Raw genomic sequence first — 20,341 nt, 5'->3', positions numbered from 1 at the left:
CTTCCTGGTAGTTGCTGCTCTACTCACTCCACCCCAGGCACTGGCTTTCTTGTTACTTCTGAACACACCATGCTCTTTTTCCCCTCAAGGCCTTTGTCTTGCTATTTTCTCTGCCCGAAACACTGTTTCTATGTATAAACAGCATGGCCCTCTCTTCCCTCCTTCAGATCTTCACTCATTCTTCTCTCTAATTTGGACGTTCTTCCTCCTTTTGTCCTCTAAACAAGCTTCTGTTTTCTTCAAGACTTTGCAGCCTTCCTCTGTCTCTCCTACATATAGATAGAATTGGTGCTTTGTCCTTTGTCTCTTAGCACCTTGGTTGCAGCACATATCACTCTGTTTCAATTATTTGCATACATGAGTTTTCCTCACCTAGGCTGTGAGTTCCTACAGACACAGGTACTGCCTGAACTCCTCTCTGTCCCTGCCACCACATAGCATAGTTCCAGCATGTATCAGGTGCCCAGTAAGGAGAACTAGATCACGATCCTGAGGCAGACTAGCTCACTTTGGACATGAATTCAAGAAAGAGGCAAGTGCTCCTTAACTTCAGATTATTTACCTTTAACTTCATAGTCGCTAAATAACTAATGGGATTACTTCTGTGTGAGATCTGACGCTGAAGTAGCTGGTAAAATGTTCAGTCTAATTAATATTTTTCCTCACTAAATTCTCCAAATAGACTTTTCCGATAATTGCTTGAGAACATCTTAGTGTTAATGAGATGCCAGGGCAGTTTTTTAATCATATTTTCCCATATATTCAAACTCTTGATGGTTTCTCATTGTCAGTAGCAGTGGTCTCCTAATTTTAATTTTACATTCCTATTAATAAAAAAATAAAAATTTAGCATACTCTCTAAATATGTGTATACTTATTCATGTATAAGTCATCTTCATGTACTACTACACTAATATATACACTATAAAATATACCAGAGAGTAGTAAAACTTTAATATATGAGATAACAACTCTAGAGGTTTTAATAATTTTTTCCTATGCTCAAATAGTTTACCCTATGAACCCCCTAGATTGTACTCACTCCACTTTAGGGTGGTGGTCAACAACAGGATAAGGTCCAACCTGCTTGCTCAACGTGGCATTTAAGACCCTTCAAAATATCTTAATCTGAGTCTTGAAAGAAGAGTAGGAGTTGATCATAATGCCCAAGAAAGCTGAAGACTATTCTGGTCAAAGAGAAGAACATGTGCAAAGGCCATGGAGGCATGAAACTTGTGTATAATGGAGTACCTGTTCTGGGTAAGACCCAGCCCAGGTCAGAATTCCTAAACATGGTGTTAAATTAACTACTGTTTAATTGACAGAGAAGGACTTGGAATTTCGATACTCAGTAGACCTCAGAGAGACTGAGTAATGGATAAGAAACTTAGTTGCTTTTCTCTCTGGGAACTTACAGGGAAAGTCAGATTAGATGGCAGGCAGTTTTTTGTAAGTCCCGCATTGGGTCTGTGTTGCGCTTTTAAGAAAAAAGGGCAAGAAGCCAGACCAGTACAATGGAGTGTCCTTGTAGTATCACTCTAGTAGGCAGATGAATATTGTCTCCCTCATATACACGTACACTGTAATATCAAGATTACTAAGAAAACACATAGTGACATTGCTAGAAGCCTAAACAGGAAACACATGGTTGGTTAGTGTTCTTGGTGGCCTTGTGGAAATGGTGATGTTTTCTAGGCAGTCAAGCTGATTTCTGATATTACCTCCTTCTCATTCCCACCCTTCTCCCCTACAGGGCTTTGGCTGAGCAGGAACCTGCTCTGCAGTTTAGTGCCACAGTCGGGGTCAATGCCTTTGTTACCACTCATCTGTCCTTCCTGCCCAAGGGAGAACAGCGCCAAACCCACCCTGTGGCCTGTTCCTTCTGCCCTGAGTTCTCCCATCACAGTGAATTCTCATGTAACTTGGTAACTCAGCACTGCAGTGGAGAAGCCTGTTTCCTGGCAGAGTTGTTGGAGTTTGCAGAAGTTACTTTTGCTATTTATCATGAAGATACCAAGTCAGGTGAGCACCAAATGACTCACAATTAAAATTAAAAAGGGCTCTGTTTTGAATGGTATAGCACTTCCTAGGAGATACATGCTGAAGTGTTTAGGGGTGAGGAGTCATATTTGCAACTTACTTCTGAAGGGTATAGCAGAAATATGTAGAATACGTATTGAGTGTTTGAGAGAATGTAGAGAGAGATAAAGCAAATGTGTCAAGATGTTAGTGGGTGAATCTAGGTGAAGGGTATATAGGAGTTCATTGTAGTATTCTTTTAACTTTTCTGTATGTCTGAATTTTTCAAAATTTAAGTGTGTGCATACACATACTTAATGATTTAATTAAAATGATTTAGAGGGCATTCAAGTTTTGACTGGAGCAAGATGATCTCTAATGCGTCTTCCAACACTGAAATTCACTGAGTGTAAGTGGAGGATTATATGGCTCTTTTGTAATACAAGCCCTTTGGTCAGTAGACCATCAAATAATTTCTCTTTCTTTGTTTGATTTAACAGCCAGTGATATAACCAGTATCCGCTCATTCAAAGATTATCTGCTTGGAGTAGTAAAGATTCCAACAAAAGATCTGCTGATCAAGAGATCTGGTAGGGATCCTGGATTATCACTTTCTAATTCTACCCTTTCCCATTCACTTCCCTGCAAGAGATCTTCTTGTCTGGCTCTCTTGCAAGATATGCAAAAAAAAAAATAAAAATAAAAAACCCCTTAACACATGCTTCTGAATTCTCCCAAATACCTCAAAGGTTTTCCCAAAAACATTTTAAGTCCTTTCCTAATCATTTCAAAGGCCTTCTAATAAAGCAAAGAAGCTCAAAACATTGTACTGTCATCTTACTCCAGGAAAGATAATGATGATGATACTATTTATAATAAATATGGCAATACCCATTGCATTATATAGCACTTTGTAAAATATTTTCTCAGATCTTTTTTGAGCTTCATGGTAACTCTTACTGATGGGGATACAGGATTATCTTTTTCTTTTTTTTTTTTGCGGTACGCGGGCCTCTCACTGCTGTGGCCTCTCCGGTTGCGGAGCACAGGCTCCGGACGCGCAGGCTCAGCGGCCATGGCTTACGGGCCCAGCCGCTCCGCGGCATGTGGGATCTTCCCGGACCAGGGATCAAACCCGTGTCCCCTGCATCGGCAGGCGGACTCTCAACCACTGCGCCACCAGGGAAGCCCCAGGATTATCTTCATTTGACAGATGAGAAAACTTAGGCTTACAGAGGTTAAGTGATTTGTCAACCACACAGCCAGGTAGTAGAGTACTAGAAATCAAATCCAGATTTGCCCATTCTTTTTCACTATACCCTCCTCTCTCACTGAAGAAGGAATAAGGGTATGAGGTAAAGACCCAAAAGAAGGCACAACCACCAGGCAGTAGTCTGGAAATATTGGTCCCGTCCTACATTTTACTAGTCACCTTGACAGAGTGACCTTGACCTCTCTGAGCCCCACTTACCGTATGGATGGAGACTGTTAATGCTGACAAGTCTACAAGGTAGAAATCAATGAAATAGGATATATAAAGTACCTGACAAATAGTAGGCACTCAGTAAATGTTAGTTTTCCTTCTCTTGCCCATCTTCCTCCCTAGGATTGTATAATCTAGTTTCCAAAATTTTATCACACATCTCCCAAATTTAATTGTGAATTGAAGTTTGAGCAATACTCAATAAACAGGTACTATGTGCCTGCCAGAGAGAAGTCTCTACAACTTGATATAGGGTTCAAGTCTCACTTCTGTCACTAACTGTGATCTAGAACAAGTCACTTCATCTCTCAGATCCATAGTTTCCTCATCTCTAAAAATGGAAATAATAAGATCTTTGCAAGATTATCGAAGCATTCAATGAAATTATACACGTGAAAGATCTTTGCACAGGACAGGGCACATAGGACACCTCGGTTTCCTTCCTTCTGAAACTTACTACAGAGTTTGTCAGAGAATAGGCACCATCTGAGAAATCCCACCTTCACAAATTAAATTTAACCCCTTGGAAATAAACCTTTTAGACAGTTCGGAATGTATCATTGGTCTTTATATTCAGAGTTATTCTAAAGTGAACATTGTGTTTTGTTTCTTCCTGCCAGTAATCTCAATTACAGAATCACAGAGCAAGAGGAATAATCTAATCCACTTACATGCTGAAGTGGTGTGAAATTTTTTATGTATTTGTACATTTTTCTGGGGATAACTTTCATTAGAGCCAAAGGGGTCTGTGACCAAATAATGTTAAGAAGCACTAGGTTGTGAGGAAATTAATACCCAAGTGATGAGAAATTACTAAAGCCAAAGCCATAGGTTCTTAGACCGACCAAGTCAAATGGAGTCATAGAGATCAACCTCCTCATTTCAGTGTCTTCATTTTATAAACGAAAACTTGGAAGGCCCCAAAAAATTAAATGCCTTTTCCAAAAATCATAACACCTTAAGTGGCCTTTGGCGAATTAATCTCAATAAGTCTGAATTTTCCCATCTATAATTTTTTTTGTGTGTGTGGTATGCGGGCCTCTCACTGTTGTGGCCTCTCCCGTTGCGGAGCACAGGCTCCGGACACGGAGGCTCAGCGGCCATGGCTCACGGGCCCAGCCACTCCACGGCATGTGGGATCTTCCCAGACCGGGGCACGAACCCGCGTCCCTTGCATCGGCAGGCGGACTCTCAACCACTGCGCCACCAGGGAAGCCCCCATCTATAATTTTAATTAATACAAAACCTTTCTCAGAAAATTGCTGTGAATATTATACCAATCCACAATCTATTTTACGTAATTATGAAATCCAAAAAGCTCAGAAAGTCAAAAGTTTTTTATTAACTCATTAAGCAGCCAAACCTGACCTCAACTGACATTATTTTCTGACTTAGGCCACTGCCTGATTATATAGCTTTATTGGAACACATTGTGCCCATTCATTTACATATTTTCTGTGTCCACTTTCTCACTACAACAACATAGCTGAATAGTTGCAACAGAGACCATATGGCCCAAAAGCCTAAAATACTTACTATCTGGCCTTTTACAGAATAAGTTTACCAACCCCTGACCTATGTGACCACTGACTAGTACATAATATTCAGTTTATGTACCACAGTATCTTTCTAAAATCTGAAAATTTTTAAATTCAGAAACAAATCTGACCCTAAGGGTTCTAGATAAGATATTGGACTTCCCTGGTGGCGCAGTGGTTAAGAAGCTGCCTGCCAATGCAGGGGACACGGGTTCGAGCCCTGGTCTGGGAAGATCCCACATGCTGTGGAGCAACTAAGCCTGCGAGCCACAACTACTGAGCCTGCGTGCCACAACTACTGAAGCCCGTGTGCCTAGAGCCTGTGCTCCGCAACAAGAGAAGCCACTGCAATGAGAAGCCCATGTACACCAACGAAGAGTAGCCCCCGGTCACCGCAACTAGAGAAAACCCACATGCGGCAAGGAAGACCCAATGCAGCCAAAAATAAATAAATAAATAAATAAAATTTAAGGGAAAAAAAAAGATATTGTGAACCTATAATAGGTGGTGTGTAGACTTTAACGCCAGCTAGACCTGGGTTCAAATCCTGGCTCTACTACCTGGTAGCTATAACGACTTGGGCAGGTCTCTTCCATTTCCTCATCTGCAAAATAGGGATTATTATCCCATTTAATCCTCAGAACTTCACAGGGTTATTAAGAGAATTAAATGAAGTTATATGTATAAAGCATAAGAGAATTTCTGACACATAATGGATGCTCAGTAACAAGTAGCTAATATTTTAAATTGTTATTTTGAAATCTAGTGCCTGGTCCTTGGTATGTGTTCACTAAGTGGCAATTCCCTTGGTGAAAGACCCGGGGCTAGACCCCAGATCTCCTGACCTTGTCCCATGCCTTCTCCATTGTACTCATAGTACCATAATAATATTTCACATTTTTTATTTTCTTTCAAAGCTCTTCCAAAATCATTATCTCATTTGACAATTATAATAATGTTGTCTGGTAGGCAAGATCAGCACTATTTTTCCCATTTGTCAGGTAAGGAAATAGGACTGAGAGAAATTAATGGCTTACCCAGACTGAACCACTAGTTTTGGGCTGAGCCAAGAAGAAAATGCAGGTCTTCCAGCTCCAAGCCTTTGTTCTTCCACCTGATCTCATTGTCTTTCAGTGGTCAGATGAAACAAACTTCAATGCACTGTGGGTATATGTTTTCTCTTCTGTCTTGGGCCAGGGTGATAGTGGCTATGGGGTGGAAAGTGGCTAAGTCTTTTTACTTTTAAAACAATAATTGAAGCATCTTCCTTTTCTTTCATAAGGGATCACAGGATGGTATCCTATCATTTTACCAGAAGAGGGGGCCCTGCCTCACGGCTTGGAGCTCATGCAGAAGATTGTGGGTGGTCTGGAGCTTTCCATTTCCTTCACCCATCCTGGAGACAGAGAGCGGGTGTTGGAAGCTGCTGAGCTATTGGGCTGGAGCTTTGAGAATAATCTGAAGGATTTTGTCAAGATGGATGAAGAGGAGCCAGCCGCTGTTACCATCTCCACCCCGAGGCTTTGGCTGCCTATCCATTGCGTGCTGCTTGCTGGCCAGAAGCACATTCATAAGAATACATATTGCTACCTCCGCTACAAGCTGTACGATCATGAAGGCTTTTGGACCCCTCTCAAGAAGCCTAAGGAATCTGCAAACAAAAAGCAGGTCATGGTTACTTTCAAGGCATCCAAAAGAGCAGAAGTCTCTAGGAGCCCATCACTGCTTTGGTACTTCAGAGAGGAGAGGTTAGAGATCCAAGTTTGGCGGGCTTATGGCAATGACAGTGTGGAGAGGCCCCATCAGACAGACAGCTGGATTGGCTCAGCCTATGTGGACCTGGCCAGACTTGGGGAGAGGTCAGCAAGGACACTAACTGTCAGTGGTAAGTGAGGAACCAGGCTTAGCACTTGTGGTTTGAGCAACTGCTGCTCCATGACAAGCACTGTGTGAGACACCCTCTCAGACATTATTTTATTTGATCCTCCCAGCAATCCTGTGAGGTAGGTATGAAACCTGTTTTTCAGTCATGAAAATGGAGGCTCAGGTAGGTTGGGTAACTGCCCAGGGTCACATGTTAGTAAGTGTTCTTTCCATTATTGCATGTTGAAAGATTAATAGTAATTTAGTAATACTTCTTAAAACTACAGAGATTTCAGAAAGAGGTTTGCTGGATGCTTTAAGAAGGGCATTATCTAGTGACAGTATACCTTAGTGGAGTCTAAGGTATACTGTCTGAGATCTAAGAACTGGTGCTGAACTTTGTAGCCTTAGACTACATCCAAATTCATGAGGTTGTTGCACCTAACATAGTGTCTAGAACATTGTAAGCCCTCAGTTAATACATGTAAAATAAAAATGAGTGAATTTAGGAGACTACCTTTAACCACCTGTATAAGAGCCTATATTATAATCTAGAATGTTGGTTTTAAAATACACTGAAAAGCATACCTGCTAATGAGATTAGGATATCCTCTCTCTCTGGTCAGCACATCTTGGAATCATAAAATCTACATGGTAATAAACTGGTTTGAAAGGAGGAAGGTAACATTTTGCAAGTGGCACTATGGGTGCTTTTCTTTCAAACATTTGTTCAGTATTTGCTACATGTACTTGGCCCTGGGAATTCAAAGATGAGTCAGAAATAGTTAATGAGCTTATAGTCTAATGGGAGAGTAGAAGAGTAAACAATTACAGCGAAGTATAAGAACTGTGAAAAAGGTATTCTCAGTGGCACTGTGGGAGCACAGGGACACAACATCTCTTTGGTTCAAGGACAGCATCCCAGTGGAAGTGATGATGCTTGACCTGAGTTACAGAGAATTTAGGAGTAAGTCACGAAAAGGAGGAAAGAAGGGCTTTCTAAACGGAAATAGCGTGGGTGAAGGCACAGAGGCAGGAAGCAGTTTGATACGTTTTAGGTGCCATGAGTAATTTGGTACTGCTGGATCACAGGATATATAGGTTGGGAAATGATGAGAGATGAAGCTAGACAGCTGGGCAGGAGTACTATGTTGAAGGCCTCTTCTAAGCAGGAGAGTTTAGACTTTTTTGTGAGAGCTATGGAAAGCTATTTTAACGGCTTCTGAAGAGAAGAGTGACACAGCTTTGCTTTCTAGATAGATAAGGCTGGCAACTATAGTACAGATTGGATTGGAGACGGCCAGACTAGACTCTTTACAAACGTCATATTTATTCATCTTAACATTCCTGTAAGGTTAGTTATTTCCCCCACTATACGGTTGAAGAAACTGAGTCACAACCCTATTTTAGCTCTGTTAGCCTTGTGCTCTGACCCTGTTGTTGAGCAGGTGGCCCAAGCTAAAGAAGGAGAACTGAGCATCTGGGTGATCATCCCAGATTCTCTGGTTCTCTCTGGACCCAGCAGGTATAATTCTGGCTCTGATGAGCACCTCATCAAATGCTGTGTGCCCTGTTTTATCTGGGCTGGCCTAGAGTCACTTCAAAGAGACTACAGAAAAAGTCCCCGAAGTGTGGAAGGCTCACTTGAACTAAAGTTCTTAAAGACAGGCTTTCAACTTCACTCTGCTGGAGCAAGTAGGTTTGGGAAACTGAATATAGATTTAGGGATCAGAACTCAAACACAAATACCTCTTTTTATTGAGGGATACCAAAGGCAGTGTTCAACTTTTCAGATTGTCCATTCCCTCTTACTTTTCCACTCCCACCAGCTTTTTATCCTCTTGCCTTGAAGTCAGACCTCTCACTACTTTCCATTGTTGCAGGTAGTGATGGGGTGGGGGGAGGCAGTAAAAACTCTCACAGTGTGTGTTTCTTTGCAAATTGGTATATTAGGGCCTATAGCCCTGCCAAAGGAGAGAGGGCCACAAGCACCCTCAGAGAGCATCTCCAGGTTTAGAGAGTGTCCCTGCTTGCCTAGGCTTATCCTCCTTCATCCTCTTGCAGGTGTGTATCCTCTATTTGGACGAAATGCTTCCAACCTCTCAGGAGCTGCCTTGAGAGTTCATGTGGTTCTCTCCTCTCTTTCTTCACACCCTGGGCCCACTAATGAGCTGGACTCCATGGACTGCAGCAGCGCCAGTGAGTCTGAGCAGCTCCCCAGAGGAAATGATGAGCTCCAGCTCTCTCCACCACATGACCACCAGAAGTCTCCGGCCTCCACCCAGGCCCCCTGCAGCAGCACCACAGCTGAAGTCTGCCTGGCCCAGGAGGACCCTACTGCACTAGATGGAACTTTTGCAGTCAGTATCCTGGTAGAAAGAGCAATGCATTTGAGCTTGAAAGGTATGTTCTGTTCACTTATCCATAAACAGGTATCTGACTCCACAGGCTATGGTCCTGTCTTCACAAATCTTTCTGATCATGACAGGGTCTGGAAGAATTGTTAATCATCTTAATCATAATTACATATCTCAAGCCTAAAGGTTTAAGCCAAGTGAAAGCCTTTCTGAGGTCCTAAGTGGGCCTTGTCAGTTATCCTAATTTTGCGTATCATAAATTCGCCAGTCCAGAAACTTGAGTATCAGCTTAGATACTTCTCTTTTCCTTCTCCACCATCAAATCATCAGATCCATTAAAATTGCTGTATCTCTTAAATTTCTCTTAGATCTCTACCTTCTTCTCCATTCCTTCCAACTCAGGCCCTCTTCATTATGTACCTAGGGCCAAGGGTTCTTAGCATTGAATCCATAAGCCCACAGGGATCCAAGGATTAAAGTCAGGGTAGGTGAACTTGGATAGGAAAATAAGTACATCTTTTTTTTTTTTTTTTTTTTTTTTTTTGCGGTACGCGGGCCTCTCACTGTTGTGGTCTCTCCCGTTGTGGAGCACAGGCTCTGGATGCGCAGGCTCATCGGCCATGGCTCACGGGCCCAGCCGCTCCACAACATGTGGGATCTTCCCGGACCGGGGCACGAACCCGTGTCCCCTGCATCGGCAGGCGGACGCTCAAACACTGCGCCACCAGGGAAGCCCATACATCTTTATTTTTATTAATCTCTAACTAAAATTGAACATTTCCTCTAGTTGTGAGTGTAGGCAATAGACCCTAGTAATATTAACAGTACCTGTGATGTTGTCAACAATAGAAATCACAGGTATTTTCATATCACATTTTAGTTACTGCAGATATCTTGGAATATCATCTATACCTGTCATTACTTCAAAATTACAGTAGTTATTAAACCTACAGTTAGATCTTGTTGTGCATTAATAAAACTATAGTGATTACTATGTCACTTTTTTAATGTCTTGATAACTTACGCCAATATAATTTCATTTCTTTGTAATCTTATGTATTTTACAATTAGCATTAAAAATATATATATGGGCTTCCCTAGTGGCGCAGTGGTTGAGAGTCTGCCTGCCAATGCAGGGGACATGGGTTCATGCCCCAGTCCGGGAAGATCCCACATGCCGCGGAGTGGCTGGGCCTGTGAGCCATGGCCGCTGAGCCTGTGCGTCTGGAGCCTGTGCTCCGCAATGGGAGAGACCACAACAGTGAGAGGCCCGCGTACAGCAAAAAAAAAATACACACACACACACACACACACACACACACACACAAATACACACACACACACACACACACACACACACACACACACACACACACACACACACACACACACACACACACACACACACACACACACACACACACACACACACACACACACACACACACACACACACACACACACATTAGAAGAGGCCCATAGACTTCACCAGACAGCCAAAGTAATCCATGGCACAAGGAACCCCTGCCCTACTTTTTATTCAGCCTTGTAATCTCTCCTAAAATTTTCCCTTTTGCCATCACCCTTCTCTTTTGCCTGCTTAATTCCCACTCCTCTCTCAAGACTCAGCTCAAACATCACCATTTACCAGAGTTTCTCTGACATAAAGGCTGCCTCCTGTTTGCTCTCCTAGCACTTTTGCCCTTTTTATCGTAACATATATCACATGTACTAACATTGTTTGCATGATTTTCTTCTCCACTAGGTAGGGGCTGTTTAAGAACAAAGACCTTATCTCATTCATTTATTCATTCATTATTCATTCATTCAGCAACAAAACTTATGTCATATTTGCTATATGTGAGCACTGTCCATGGTGCTGGGGATAAAGCAATGAACAAAACAGACAAAATAGTGCCCTTGTGGAGCTTACATTCTAGTAGGAGTGTATTCAGCCCTGTATTTCCAGTAAGTTGTGTGTGTTTGTGACTTTGAGCAAGTTACTGTCTCTCTGTTGAATTTCTCATCTGTAAACAGCTGTGATTAACAGTTCTGAGGTGTGTGATGGTTCTGAGAGCCAGAAAACCATAGCCTTATGAGTCCAGAAGGTTTAAATATACATCTTCTGGTTTGGCCTCCCTACTCGGTTCCTATCAATTCTGTGTTGCCTCAGTTTTTCTGTGTATCCTTATTACTTTGGAACAGAAACAGAATTCATGCTCCTAGTAACTGTTGTCTGTCTTTCATTTCTATTTCTCCATATACACACTACAAACAGACATTACTTCCAGGATTATAAGCTTCTACAAAGACTCTGAGGTTCTCATCCTTCTCATAACCTTTGTGTGTCAGAGACCCTGAAACATTCTATCTCAGGACAAAATCTTCTCCACATAGTCTTGCTGTGCTGTATTAGAGATACTGAGGTCCATACTGTATGAGTCACAAAGTTGGGAAACAGTTTTTGCTTTTTTACTGCCCTACCAAAGCAGCCCATTTGTGACAAGTCTGATTTGTAAAAACTGAATTTTTTAAGAAGAGAAAAATCGGGCTTCCCTGGTGGCGCAGTGGTTGAGAGTCCGCCTGCTGATGCAGGGGACATGGGTTCGTGCCCCGGTCTGGGAAGATCCCACATGCCGCAGAGCGGCTAGGCCCGTGAGCCATGGCCACTGAGCCTGCGCGTCCGGAGCCTGTGCTCCACAACGGGAGAGGCCACAACAGTGAGAGGCCCGCGTACCACAAAAAAAATAATAAAAAATAAAACAACAACAACAAAAAAAACAAAAAAAAAAAGAAAAATCAATACATGAATGAATTTAAGGAAAGCACAAAAAAAGCTTTGATTTTTTGCAAGAACTGTTTTGGTTTTTTGTTTTTGCATTGAAAATAAAATTTAACGTGCAAAAATATGGTTATGTTCCATTTCAGGGGTTGCCCCCATATTGCAAAAAGCAAATATACTTGTAACTTCTCAATTAGACAGAGTTACATTCTTTAAATGCAGCTTGACAATTGACAATAGTTCATTGAGCATCTCCTTGTGCCAAATTTTATTCTTTTTTGTACATTAATTATCTCATTTAATCCTTACCACAGTGGGGTTATTTTATGAACAGATTACAGTACATACCCATTTTATGAATGAGGAAACTGAAGCTCAGAAAGGTAAAATGACTTGAGTTACACAGTTAATAAGCTCTACAGAGCTGCAATTTGAATCCAGCTATGTCTGGACCTAAAACCCATGCTCTTTCCTCTATACCATCCTGACTCTTAGGTATGAGATAAACCGTGTTTACCAGTTGGTCCTGTTTACTCTCTCTATTTAAAAGGGTGCTTATGTACTATACACCCTGTCCTGTGCTTATATTGCAAGAATGGTGGTTCAGTTCATCAAGTAGTAAATCTGTGCCAGGCCAGTGCCAGGTACAGAAAGTGCAGAGCAAATGACACATGGTTTCTGTCCTCCAAGAGCTGATAACCCAGATAAGGGGATTAGCAGCTACATGATTATTGATGTATAAAGGAGAATGCTCTAAGGACCAGAAGGATAGGTAGTACAATATCTAGTGTCTAGACATGCAGATGGCCAAGAAGCACATGAAAAGCTGTTGAACATCACTAATTATTAGAGAAATGCAAGTCAAAACTACAATGAGGTATCACCTCACACCAGTTAGAATGGGCATCATCAGAAAATCTACAAACAAGAAATGCTGGAGAGGATGTGAAGAAAAGGGAACCCTCTTGCACTGTTGGTGGGAATGTAAATTGATACAGCCACTGTGGAGAACAGTATGGAGGTTCCTTAAAAAGCTAAAAATAGAATTACCATATGACCCAGCAATCCCACTACTGGGCCTATACCCAGAGAAAACCATAATTCAAAAAGACACATGCACCCCAATGTTCATTGCAGCACTATTTACCATAGCCAGGTCATGGAAGCAAACTAAATGCCCATCGACAGATGAATGGATAAAGAAGATGTGGTACATATATACCATGGAATATTACTTAGCCATAAAAAGGAACAAAATTGGGTCATTTGTAGAGACATGGATGGACCTAGAGACTGTCTAACAGAGTGAAGTAAGTCAGAAGGAGAAAAACAAATATCGTATATTAGCGCATGTACATGGAACCTAGAAAAATGGTACAGATGAACTGGTTTGCAGGGCAGAAATAGAGACACAGATGTAGAGAACAAACATGGACACCAAGCGGGGAAAGTGGTGGGGGGATGGTGGTGGTGTGATGAATTGGGCGATTGGGATTGACATATATACACTAATATGTATAAAATAGATAACTAATAAGAACCTGCTGTATAAAAGATAAATAAAATTCAAAAAAAGCACAAAAATTATATATCTAGTGTCTAGAGAGTTTAGAAACAGAAATAAGACATGTCTAAGAAATCAGAACTTTTTAGAATGAATATGATTTCAGAAAGGTGGAAATGAAATTCTAGGTGGTTATCTCAACTTGAATGAAGATATTGAAGTGGGAAAGTGTGTGTTCTAGGCCTACTTGGAGCAAACATGGGGAATTGTGGTGGCAGTTGATCCTCTTTGGCTGAAGTTCTTGGTCATTACAAGGGATCTATAGAGAATCACGAAGATATAAATAAGAAAATTGCTGAACTGCAGCAAGGGCTCAACTAAGACTAATTGACATGATTTTAGAGTGGCAGTGGACATACTGGTGGCACAATGCTGACTTTTTCCAGCAGTGCTTGGTTTCCTTTCCCTTCCAATTGTAACATATGGCAAGCCATTCCCTGGGCCTTTGCTCATGAACCTTTCTTAGCCAGGATTCCTTTCTCCCTTCCCCAGTTACCAAATTCTCCCCAACATCCTGCTCTTCCTCTTAGGCACCCTGTTCCAGCCACACTGGCCTCTCTGCTTTTTCTTAAATGTATAGGCAGACTCCTGCTTGGGGCCTTTGAATCTGGTGTTCTCTCTGTGCCTGGAATATTCTTCACTCCTGGCCTGTCTTTACTGAAATCACCGGCTCAGCAAGACCTTCCTTGGTCACCCATCTAAAATTACAGCCTTTCTCCAACAATACCTGTCCCTCTTTCCTGCTTTATTTTTTCCTATGGCCTTTAAATAGTGTATTTTGTTTATTTTCTGTCTTTCTAGAAAAAGAAAAGTCCTACAGAGACAGAAATTTTTTGTTTTATTTAATGCTAAATCCCCAACACCTAGAACTGTGTCTGACACATAATAAGCAGTAAATATCTGTTAAATGAGGAAGCAGATGAATATGAGACCTTGCTCAAATGCCCTTTTTCTCCTTTTAATATGTTCTCTGATTTTATGCTTTGCCTCTACTGCAGGAAAGTTGCTTATGTGGAAATTTAGCAGAGGAGAAGTTGCAGGGATTAATGGATTCATTCAACAAATAGTTATTAAGCTTCCACTGTGTCTAATACAGGGTATAGGATCATGTCCTCTTACACAGAAGGTTTTTGTCACCTTTTCTCTATTCTCACTGCTTCCTTGCTTGTTCAGTCTTCAGAAACTTGGACTAATGGGGTAGCCCTTTCAATGATTGCTGCGAATAATATTCTCTTTCAATATCTTTTTCATTATACTACTGAGGTTATACTTATTACTTTGTACTGAAAATGTTTCTTAATGTGTCTCTCCACTAGGCTGCCTGTTCCTTGGGGACAGGGACTGTGAGTTTATTTCTGTATCTCAACACCTGGGTCTTCCTGATGCAACTAAGCAAGCCTAATGTCTTCTTGTTTGTGAATATGATGCTCAACACCTCTCATATTTCTGGTATGAGTTACAAATCTGTAAATCACTTGTTATTTGGCCTCTTTCCATTTAGCCAGGGTAGATCAAGCTTCAGAGTGGATACTTTCAGAGGTCTCTTGTCTCCCAAGTCCTACCCTTGCAGTGATAGGCCCATATAGTCCTTCGCCCTGCAAATATTTATGCTTCAGTCAGACCCTGTGCTGGGCCCTGAGTGTACAGACCTGCCCATCATCTCTCTGAAATTGCCTTTCAAATGATGATATAATAGAAAGACTTCTGGAACGGGAGTCAAAAGACTGACTTCTGGCCCTAGCTAAGCCATTAACTTGCTTAGTGACTTTGGGCAAACCCAGTTCTCTTTTCCTCAGCTGTGAAATGTGATGGTCATATAAGATCATCTCTAAGATTCTCTTCACCTCTCATCTTCTAAGAATATGGAGCTGAGGGCAGCATATCCCACACTCTGTGAGTCAGCTATAAATGGCCAAACTTCTGTGAAAACCATGTAGATGCTTCCTTAATATCCACGTTGGCTGTCCTCCTGCCTTCAACAGTGTTCTCTTTGTGTCTGTCCGTCTCATGCCTTAGAAGCTTCTTGCTTGAGGAAGGAAACGAATGATTCCTAGTGCAAAGCTGCATGCAGAGGATTCACTAACAGCCCTGAATTATGCCTTAAACCTGAGGCAGCATAGTCCCCACTGTGGTCCTGGTTCTGAAATACAAGAGTTTCTTGGATACTTTTGTTAGAAAAAGCTCTAAGGAACCTTCAAGAATCAGCTTCAGTACTTATAAGACTTGTGTACTTATACTCAACATGACCGGTATCTCTAGCCCTGTCTTACAAATGAGGCAATCAAGGAACAGAAAGGTAAAGTGATTTGAGGTAATCTAAATTATACTCAGTGAAAATCAAAACCATCTTCAGTATCATCATCCTTTAGAGGCTCTCTTTCAACTACCCAGGCAGGGTTACGGGTCCTTCTCTGTTCCCACAGTCCCCTGTGCTTTTGGCATAGTCTTTATCTTATTGTATTATAATTATCTGTGTGTCTGCCTGCAGATCAAGAATCAGATCTGACTCATCTGTGCAGGTGTGCCACAGAGCAGCTGTCAGTTAATGTTAGCTTAACAAAACTGAACTAGGTTTTTATTAACATAAAAATTTGGGCATTGCTTGAGGGAAAGTTTCCATCTGTTCACTCCAGGCCAGAGGGAGAGCTTTTCTCTTAACCAGGTAGAATTAATTAGAAGTATTGCAATGGAACATCCCTGGAATAGGAGTTAGGAAACCTGGCTGGATCTTCCAAATGCTAGTTTACCAGATGTGTGATGAGCAAGCCACTTTACCCCTCTGTTCCTTGGTTGCCTTATTTGTAAAATAGAGAAAGATACACCCATCTTGTGTGATTATCAGGGATGTCATCAGCACAAGTTTAGTACTGATAAGAAAACTGTAAGCTGTAAAGTGTTAAAAATAAGGGGTTGTTATTTTAATCTCATTGAAGCAATCGTACCATTTTTTGATGCATAAAACTACTACTTTTCATACTTATGTAAAACATAGGAAATCCAGTGAAAACTCTTAAAATGGTAAAGCTGGTTCATCTCAAGTCCTCTTAACTGCTCTCAATGTGTGTCCCAACCCAGTAGGAAGTATAGCAATTTTCATCTCGGCTGCCTCCAAAAGTATATCAGAACTTGACCTTTTCCAGGAAGGTAAACAGGCCCAGCTAAATTTCCAACCACAAGAGGAGAGCCAGGGAAACCTGATAGACCCAAGCAGATTTCTTTATCACCTGCCTCTTTGGCTGAAAGGAGTATTTCTGTTCAAGAGTGAATAAGGACACTTTTTTTCCAAAGTAAAAATAGTACTTCTCTTTCAGGGACTTTAGCAAATAGCAGCCTCAAAAATAACGAACCTTAAAAGGGGGGGTTGAGGTATGAGAGAGAGATCTGAGCAGTATTGGTATATATCTAGAATCATAGAATTTTATCGTAGGAAGTAATGTGAGAGCACATGTTTCTGATGAAGAAACTTGATGCCCAGAGAGCCAGAATGAAGTACCCAATATGTCACAGTAAATCAGTGGCAGAGTACACCAGAACCGAGGGGTCCTGTCTCAGAACTACAGTTGGTCCTCTCTGCTGATTTCTCTCAGAGCTTTCCTGAGCAGATGCTGCTGTCCTCTGCTGGCGCACACGGCACACACACAAGGCAGCTTCTCTCTCTTCTCCAACCCTGGCAGTCATCTGTAGACAAAGGGCAACAGGGAGTCTGCAAACCTTTAATAAGGGCCGTGGGCCTACTTTGTGCATTAGTTTAGTGAGGGAAACACAAACACACACAGTTTATTGTAGAATACTATGGAAGCTGTCAGTATAGAGGCAGATTATCTCTCCCTAGCTGTGAGGTTTTATGACATTCTGTTGGAAGAAATCAGTTGAGAAGCTTGAGACCTATTAATACTAAGGAAAATGAGAGACAGAGAGAGAGAGGTGAGATTGAGAGAGAGATGGAAGCTGTGTCAGGGAGAGTACAGTTACAGGAAACAACTCCCTCCAGCCATTTTATTTACCTATTTTTATATATTTATTTATTTATTTTTGGCTGTGTTCGGTCTTCATTGCTGCGCGCAGGCTTTCTCTCATTGCGGCAAGCAGGGGCTATTCTTCGTTGCGGTGTGCGGGCTTCTCGTTGCAGTGGCTTCTTTTGTTGTGGAGCACGGACTCTAGGCGCGTGGGCTTCAGTAGTTGTGGCACATGGGCTCAGTAGTTGGGGCTCACGGGCTCTAGAGCGCAGGCTCAGTAGTTGTGGTGCAAGGGCTTAGTTGCTCCGCGGCATGTGGGATCCTCCCAGACCAGGGCTTGAGCCCATGTCCCCTGCATTGGCAGTCAGATTCTTAACTACTGCGCCACCAGGGAAGTCCCACTCCAGCCATTTTAAACAGAGAGGAGTTTAATATAGATTATTAAGGTACTTTAAGTTATTGGAAGGGCTCAGGGAGTGGGCTCTAGGCTAAGCTTTCAGGAGAGAACCAGTAGATCTTTTAAATTTGAAATACAGTGCCAACACTGCAGCCCAGTGATCGGAAACTCTCATCAGCACTATTGACATCGGGCCTCTGGGGCCTCAGGGACCAAACCCTGGAGCAGAAAACTCTGTCATCCTTGCTAGTAGTAAAAGCAAAAGGGAAAGGAACATGTCCTCTGCCTCACGTCTGCCTTCCAGATCTGTTGTAATGGCATATAACAGATAGAGACCAATTTGTATCCATACTCTAGCACAAAAGAGTCTGTGACCCTTTCAATCTCTACAATAAAGGAATACAATACAGTAAAAGTGGGGGTGGATGCTGAGCAAGTCAGTCCATGTAATACTGTTGAGTTTCACAAAAATAAAACTTTTTTAAGAAGATAGCTCACTAGATAAAGGTACCATTAGTGCTATTCTGTACATTTTACATTAGTAACGACGGGTGCTATATTATTGATTTCCATTAACTATTCTTTGCTTACTACCATTTTATTAGAATCATTTTTTCCTGCTCTTTCAAGAATATGCTTGTAAACTGGTTTTGCCAGGTTGTAGCCAGTGGTTTTTTGTTTTATTTTGTTCCTCCTGTAGTTCTTCTGTGTATCTTAGTGTTTCTCTGCCTGCTGGTTAAGCCTTTCTCCGGGTCCTGCTTTGTTGACAGCTCTTGCACACACCTCAGCTCCCTCCTGCCTCGCAGCCACTACCAGCTCTCACTTCTAAGGCTAGCATTCCTCTTCCTCCTCTTCAGTTCTCTTTCCCAAGGCCTCCTTGCAAAATCTCCACTCCTTTGTCTCTGTTCATCACCCATTTTCTTTCTTTATTAATTATCCCCAGTAAGAGGGACTAAAAAGTAATGCCATCTGGTCTGGTTGTTAGAAGTCACGATGTTAAATAACATGACGTAAATTTTTTACCAAGATTTGGGGGGAAAATATCATTTTTAGTTTAAACAAATAGGGCTATAGTAAGGAAGATAATGTAAAATCCTCATGAAATTTTAGATAAAATACAAGCCTGTTAATAGATGTCATGTGTGTTGTTGCTCTTTCAAGGCAACAAGAACCCCAATGCTCCAGATTTTAGTATTTACTTGTCTCTAGAAGTCGTTACTTTGGTGGGAAAATTTGAAAAGAATTGGTCTACTCTAATACAAATTAGAGAACAGACTTGTGGTTGCCAAGGGGAAGGGGGGTGGGGGAGGGAAGGACTAGGAATGTGGGATTAGCAGATGTAAACTATTATATGTAGGATGGATAAACAAAGTTCTACCGTAGAGCACAGGGGACCATATTCAATATCCTGTGATAAACCATCATGGAAAAAATATTTTTTAAAATGCCTGTGTGTGTATAACTGAGTCACTTTGCTATACAGCAGAGATTGCCACAACATTGTAAATCAACTATACTTTAATAAAAAATAAAATAAATTTTTTTTTAAAAAGCACTTACTAAAACTACAAAAAAAAATTGTTCTACTCTAATGGAAATTCTTTTGGTTGAGGAAAACATAGCAAAGCAAAATTGCAGGCACTTCTGTTTCCCTAAAGAATGTTGAAGTTGGAGAGATCTAATGATGGGGGTATAACGTTCAGAGATTCTGCCTAGAGAGTCAAGAGAGGTTTCTCAGAGTAGAAGGTACTAGAGTCTGTCTTTGCGTTACGCGGGCCTCTCACTGTTGTGGCCTCTCCCGTTGCGGAGCACAGGCTCCGGATGCGCAGGCTCAGAGGCCATGGCTCACGGGCCCAGCCGCTCCGTGGCATGTGAGATCTTCCCGGACCGGGGCATGAACCCATGTCCCCTGCATCGGCAGGCGGACTCTCAACCACTGCGCCACCAGGGAAGCCCTAGTCTGTCTTTTAAAGGCTACTTATTAAATGTTACACTGCTTGTGGAGGGGAGTAAAAATCAGCATTCCTCAGTATAAATGTGTTCTTCGGATTTTCTGTCCACAGGGACAGCCTGGGGTCTTTGGAAGAGTAGTTACTGAAAGGAGCAATCAGAGAAGGAGCAGGGTGGAACCTCAAAGATTAACTTCATCAGGCTTCCCTGGTAGCGCAGTGGTTGGGAGTCCGCCTGCCGATGCAGGGGACACGGGTTTGTGCCCTGGTCTGGGAAGATCCCACATGCCGCAGAGCGGCTGGGCCCGTGAGCCATGGCCGCTGAGCCTGCGCATCCGGAGCCTGTGTTCCGCAATGGGAGAGGCCACAACAGTGAGAGGACCGCGTACTGCAAAAAAAAAAAAAAAAAAAAGATTAACTTCACCTACAAAGT

At 42.0% G+C, this 20,341-nt stretch overlaps 1 protein-coding gene across 3 annotated transcripts in view; it reads left to right on the top strand.

Annotated features, from left to right (window-relative positions):
* The window catches only part of C2CD3 (C2 domain containing 3 centriole elongation regulator), a 130,411-nt gene that overhangs the window by 69,917 nt on the left and 40,153 nt on the right, over positions 1-20,341 (top strand). For all 3 annotated transcript variants that reach the window (XM_079928274.1, XM_079928273.1, XM_079928275.1), the window contains 4 exons: positions 1,754-2,022; positions 2,520-2,609; positions 6,323-6,925; positions 8,968-9,306. In XM_079928274.1, coding sequence (XP_079784400.1) covers positions 1,754-2,022; positions 2,520-2,609; positions 6,323-6,925; positions 8,968-9,306 — 1,301 coding nt within the window. The remainder of the gene's footprint in view (positions 1-1,753; positions 2,023-2,519; positions 2,610-6,322; positions 6,926-8,967; positions 9,307-20,341) is intronic.

The sequence above is a fragment of the Stenella coeruleoalba genome, assembly GCF_951394435.1.
Source record: "Stenella coeruleoalba genome assembly, chromosome: 8".
Taxonomy (NCBI): Eukaryota; Metazoa; Chordata; class Mammalia; order Artiodactyla; family Delphinidae; genus Stenella; species Stenella coeruleoalba.
The sequence above is the reverse complement of the archived record's forward strand: the minus strand, read 5'-3'. Positions and strand labels throughout refer to the sequence as shown.